Source organism: Cyphomyrmex costatus, unplaced genomic scaffold (genome assembly GCF_001594065.2).
Source record: "Cyphomyrmex costatus isolate MS0001 unplaced genomic scaffold, Ccosl1.0 scaffold1394, whole genome shotgun sequence".
NCBI classification, from domain to species: domain Eukaryota; kingdom Metazoa; phylum Arthropoda; class Insecta; order Hymenoptera; family Formicidae; genus Cyphomyrmex; species Cyphomyrmex costatus.
Genome location: NW_017275385.1, coordinates 850 through 6,587, shown reverse-complemented (window position 1 = coordinate 6,587; position 5,738 = coordinate 850). Strand labels below are relative to the sequence as shown.

General features: G+C 42.3%; 1 protein-coding gene across 1 annotated transcript; it reads right to left on the bottom strand.

The window, feature by feature from the left end:
• Nucleotides 1-1,311: 1,311 nt before the first annotated feature.
• Nucleotides 1,312-1,623, bottom strand: LOC108782923 (uncharacterized). The gene has a single exon (XM_018551325.1). The coding sequence runs from the start codon at nt 1,621-1,623 to the stop codon at nt 1,312-1,314; it is 312 nt and encodes a 103-aa protein (XP_018406827.1).
• Nucleotides 1,624-5,738: the final 4,115 nt, after the last annotated feature.

The window sequence follows — 5,738 nt, the reverse complement described above, 5'->3', positions numbered from 1 at the left end:
GCCCTCTCTTATCGGCCTCTGCTTGCTCTAATTGGCTCGCCGCGACCGCGTGACCCCGCGACGAATCCTTGCGTGTCGCGGATCCTTTTACGTTGTGGCGCGCTTTTCCAAAAGTCGGAAAATGCTTCGTTGTCGCTTGATGATCTTCCATCGATCGTTGTGGGACACGGTGCTTCGGCGGATGTTCTGCCTTTGAGTCCGTTCCCAGCTGACGTCTCTCTCCGAGGCGCCTGCAATGAGGGTGCAATAATCCACCAAATAATAGCGACATTAATAACAAATGTGAAATAATACGACCTGCGTGTGCCGCGCTTCTCGTGACTTCAGCCAAATTCTTCATACAGCAATCTCTTCCTCGTGGGAGGCGACGTCTTCTCTCTTCTAGCGATAGGTGAGGCGGCCGAACACAAGAATACAGCGTAGCCACCGGCTCTGATCGTGAATTACCGGCAAAATCCGAGCTCAGGATCGTCTTAATATTAACTAAAACTTAACTAAATAGCGACAAGAAAAAAAAAAGAAAAATAATACAATAATCGCAAGAAAAAGAATAAAATTAAGTAGTACAATAATCGCAAAAAGGAAATAAGAATAATAAATAATGTCGCACATTCGCTTGTGCGCTCGCTCGTTGACCCTGAAGGACCCAGGATCTCGCGTTATACTGTTTCTCTGGGTGACTGACAAAATGTCATGTCACAACTCCCCCCTCCTTAAAACAGACCGAGGAGTTCTTGACGAGCGTCATCCGCCACCATAGTACTCGCCATATGTTCACTGCCTTTACTTCTTTTAATTTTCACTGCCGCTAGTCAACTCAAGGAGCGAACAACGAGAAAATACCACATAACGGGCCCCACCCACAACTTCGCTCCCTCTCTCGCCGGAATAGCCGGATCCAAGCCCCGGCGACAGAGTAGCGACATAAATAATAATTAAAACAACACGAGACTCTGTTACCTCGAAGCAATACGAGAACACGTTACCTTGTACAATACAAGACGAAAGAATACGAGAACACGTTACCTTGTATAGCACAAGACAAAAGAACACGAGAACACGTTACCTTGTATAGCACAAGACGAAAGAATACGAGAACACGTTACCTTGTATAGCACAAGACGAAACAATACGAGACGACACAAACGATACAGAATAATACGAAACAATACCCGACTTCGCCGCTACAAGAAGGCACGCGGTTGAGTCGCCACCCCCCCAGACCGATAGAACGAGAGAAAAAAGAAAGGTTCGACAGCCTAAGGGAAAAGCAAAGGAAGGAAATCATTGAGGACATCTAACCTGATTCATCTAATCCGGGGCGATATACGGTTTCAAGTCCTTGACGTGGACCCTTCCTGCAGCAGTTCCATCAAGAGCGACAAGTTCATACACTAACGACGACACAACACAAGTAATTCTAAAAGGTCCCTGAAATTTTGGTGCCAATTTTGCAGCTATCCCCTGAGCTGCAGACGACAGCGTGTTCCGCCGTCTCCACACTAGGTCGCCAACACTAAAAACACGATTCCGCCTATGCCGATTATAATAAGTAGCCTGCTTTTGATACGCGGCCTCCAAATTCTCCTCCACCCACGCGTCCAACGATCGCACTTCTCTCATCCTCTCCGACCATTCCCTCACGTCGCGAGGTTCGACCCTCTACCGTCGGGTCACATCGCTTATGCAGAGAATCCCCAAGCTCTAACTCTCGACCTAAATTCACGAAGGCAGGCGAAGATCCGATCGATGAATGATACGCCGTATTATAAACGAAGCGGAAATCATTCAAATGGACATCCCACTCGCGGTGGTCACGATCTAGAAACGAAACGATCATAGTTTTGAGAACTCTACCCTCTCTACGGGGTTAGCTTGAGGATGATACGGCGGTAATGTAGTGTGCGTGATTCCGTTTTCTCGCGCGAACTCCCGCATCACTCTATTTACAAATTCCGTGCCGTTGTCGGTTAATATAAATTTTGGCGTGCCCCACCGCAAGAGAATTAAATCAGTAAAAGCTTCTTTAATATTCTTTCCGTTCGCGGCCCGCAATGCACGACATTCTACCCACTTCGTGAATAAGTCTTGCATTACTAAAATATATGCGTGACCCGACTTACTTCGCGGTAACGGCCCCATAATATCCGCAGCGACGACCATTCATGGAGCCTCGATAACCCTTCTTCCCATGAGGCCCGCAGGGCTCGCCTGCTCGACTTTAGTACTCTGACATACTTTACACTGCCCGACGTACTTTGCAGTATCGCGAAACATACCGGGCCAGTAATAGGCCATCGAGAGCCGATAATGCGTCTTTTCCACGCCTAAATGTCCCGACTGCGGAATATCATGTGACTCGCGTAAAGCTTCCGCTCGCAATTCCCGCGGCACAACTAACTTCCATTCATTCAAATCCTCAACAACCGCGGCGGTGACCATGTGAGGGCGCCGAACGTATAACCGATCATCTATTATTTTCCAACCTTTAAAAAGCTCAGGCTTTTCCGAAACTCCCCGAAACTGTTTTCGATACCAGGGATCCTCTGTGTCTTCTAAAGCCTTCCCCCCATCTACCGCGGCCAAACACGCGTCGACAGTCTCCCCCTCTATTCCGGCGTCACTCTCATACATTCGCGATAAAGCATCCGGCACTTTATGCAGCGCTCCTTTCCGATGTACGATCTCGTAATCGTATTCCAGGAGTTCCAGCGCCCACCGTGCTAATCTTCCCGTAGGGTTTTTCAGATGATGAAGCCACCGTAGGCTACTGTGATCGGTCAAAACGGTGAACTGATAACCCTCTAGATACGGTCTAAATTTTCTTATCGCCCACACAACAGCCAAGCACTCCTGTTCCGTGACAGAGTATCTCGCTTCTGTGGCCATTAATGCGCGACTCGCGAACGCTATAATATTTTCGTTTCCCTCGATATTCTGAGTTAACACGGCACCTAACCCGACGGAACTAGCATCTGTTTGTAAAACGAATGGAACGTCAAAATTCGGACACGATAAAGTAGGCGCGACAGCTAAACGAGCACGAATTTCTTCGAATGCTATTTCTTGTTCATTCCCCCACTCCCATTTCTGTTTCTTTTTCAACAGCCTAGTTAATGGCTCACTCGCGGTAGCAAACTGTGGGATAAATCTACGATACCAAGAAGACATTCCCAAAAACCGACGCAATTGCTTAAGATTACGCGGTACTGGATATTCTAGAATAGGTCGTGCTTTATCGGAATCGACAGTCAGGCCGTTCCGCTGCACAACAAATCCCAGATATCTGACTTGAGAACGACAAAATTCGCACTTATCGGGATTAATTTGAAGACCCGCTTTAAAAATTTTATCTAAGACTCGCTCGAGCCACTCCATGTGTCCCTCAAAGGTCGGTGTCGCGATCACGATATCATCTAAGTACGCGAACGTGTAAGGCTCCATTTCCGGGCCAATTAATTTATCTAATAATCTTTGAAAAGTAGCCGGGGCTCCCATAAGCCCGTACGGCATCCGCGTGATACAAGCCCTTACCCGGAACACTGAACGCTGTTATCTCGCGACTCTCCCTCGCCAACGGTATTTGAAAGTACGCCTGGCTTAAGTCGATCGTCGAGATGTACCGCGTAGATCTTAATTTATCAAGTATCCCTGTCATTTTTGGTAACGGGTACGCGTCCTTCTTTGATATACCATTCATCTTACGAAAGTCCAAACAGAAACGATATTTCCCCTTCGATTTCTTAACCATTACTATCGGGTTTGACCCCTCACTAAAGGAAGCTTCAATTATACCGGATTCTAACATTTCATCAACCTCCCCGCGAATAGCATCCCGCACCTTCGGCGAAACTAAATAACAACGTTATCTTATTGGTCGATGCGAACCAACGTCAATATGATGCTCCGTGAGAGAGGTGACACCGGAATTCGTAATCGCATTCGATAGCCTATCCTCCAAAACATTTTCTAATTCCCGCCCTTGTTCCGCGGTTAAATCGGAAAGTCCACAGCAAGCACGCTCTCCAAAATCGCCCCCCCTCTTGAAAGGATAGCGCTCCCCGAGACGAGCCGAGAGACACCAACTCGTCCCTCAGCTGACTCGCGGTCAGCTGATAAATCCACTCAAATCGCACACTTCTATCCGTCATTTTCTAAACAATAATTTTTTTTCGGCCGAAATATTATACGAAACTCGAAGGAGCTGTACGAAAACAAAAATAAACTCTAATAGACGTGCTCGCTGTAAACCTTCCCCTAATGTCAAAGTCGCTATACGAAAACTAAACGTCAGTATGAAGAGAGTCAATATCATCGACAGCCTTGACTCAATTCGCAAAACAACACGACAGAATAATATAATCTAAGGCCAGCAATAGAGACACAGAAAGATCCCACCGAACGACGCAAAGCCGACAAACGCGACCGATACCACGCGAAACGACAACAGCGCGAGAAAAAAAAAAACTTCCGATGGATGAAACAAATAGTTGAAGTAAAAGTTATGAAAATAGTTTAGATTAAAAGCAGTTCACAAAGTGCTACAAAATGTAACAGTGTTTCGATAATGATTAATTTAAATATTCGCTTTAACCATTGATTGGCAGAGAGAGAAATAAAAATTAAAGAAGATTAAAATTAAAAAATTCTACATTTCTACATAATTCTGTGTATTCACTTCGTTATAGAGCTTTTAAAGATACGGTTCTAATGCAATACTTTTTGTATTTCATGTGTTGTTATACCTACTCTGTAATAGTTTTGACATTACTTTTGACATCGAGAAACTCATCAAAGTTTGAGAGCAGGCCGCCATGTTCTTTTTTGAGTCATTAACAAATTGATACTCTGAAATTACAAGCAATTATTTTTTATTGTACGGTCTAGTATAAATTTCAAATTAAATCTCAATAACCAACTTTTATATTTTGTGCACTAAGAATAACATATTGCAGTTATTTTCTAGAAAACTGTAATATACAAATTGTAATCTGTTTTACTTATATGTATGTATGTTCAATTTGAATTTTCACCTTGAATAATCTATCAGTTCCTTTTCGTGGTACATATTCAACATAGAAAATATTCGTTATATGTACGTTCACTTTGAACTGGCAGATTTAGTAATATATCAGTTACTTTTCGTGGTAATATATTATATTAGATAATATCATTTAAAGTATTAAAGGTTTAAATTATTAGGTTACATTATTAGATAATCATTTTAATTTAGAATGGTACAAATTTTTGGGGTCAATTTTCAAAGGATGATATTCATTGGGTTTTTTATTTTGTGATTAGGTAATCGTTTTAATTTTGATAGGTTCAATTTTTGTAGTTTTCATTTACTTTTCGTGGTACATAACATAGAAAATAACATAATGTATGTTCACTTTGAACTGGCACATTTAGTAATATATCAGTTACTTTTCGTGGTCATATATTATATTAGATAATATCATTTAAAGTATTAAAGTTTAAATTATTATGTTACATTATTAGATAATCATTTTAATTTAGAAAAGTTCAAATTTTTGGGGATAATTTTCAAAGGTTGAAATTTATTGGGTTTTCTATTTTGTGGTTAGGTAATCGTTTTAATTTAGGAAGGATCAAATTTTTGCGGTTAGTTTTCAAAGGTTTAAATTTGTTGGGTTTTTTAATTTGCGAGGATCTATTTTTGAACATGGCTTGACCTTTTCATTTTAATGATATGTTAGGATTAATAATATATCAGT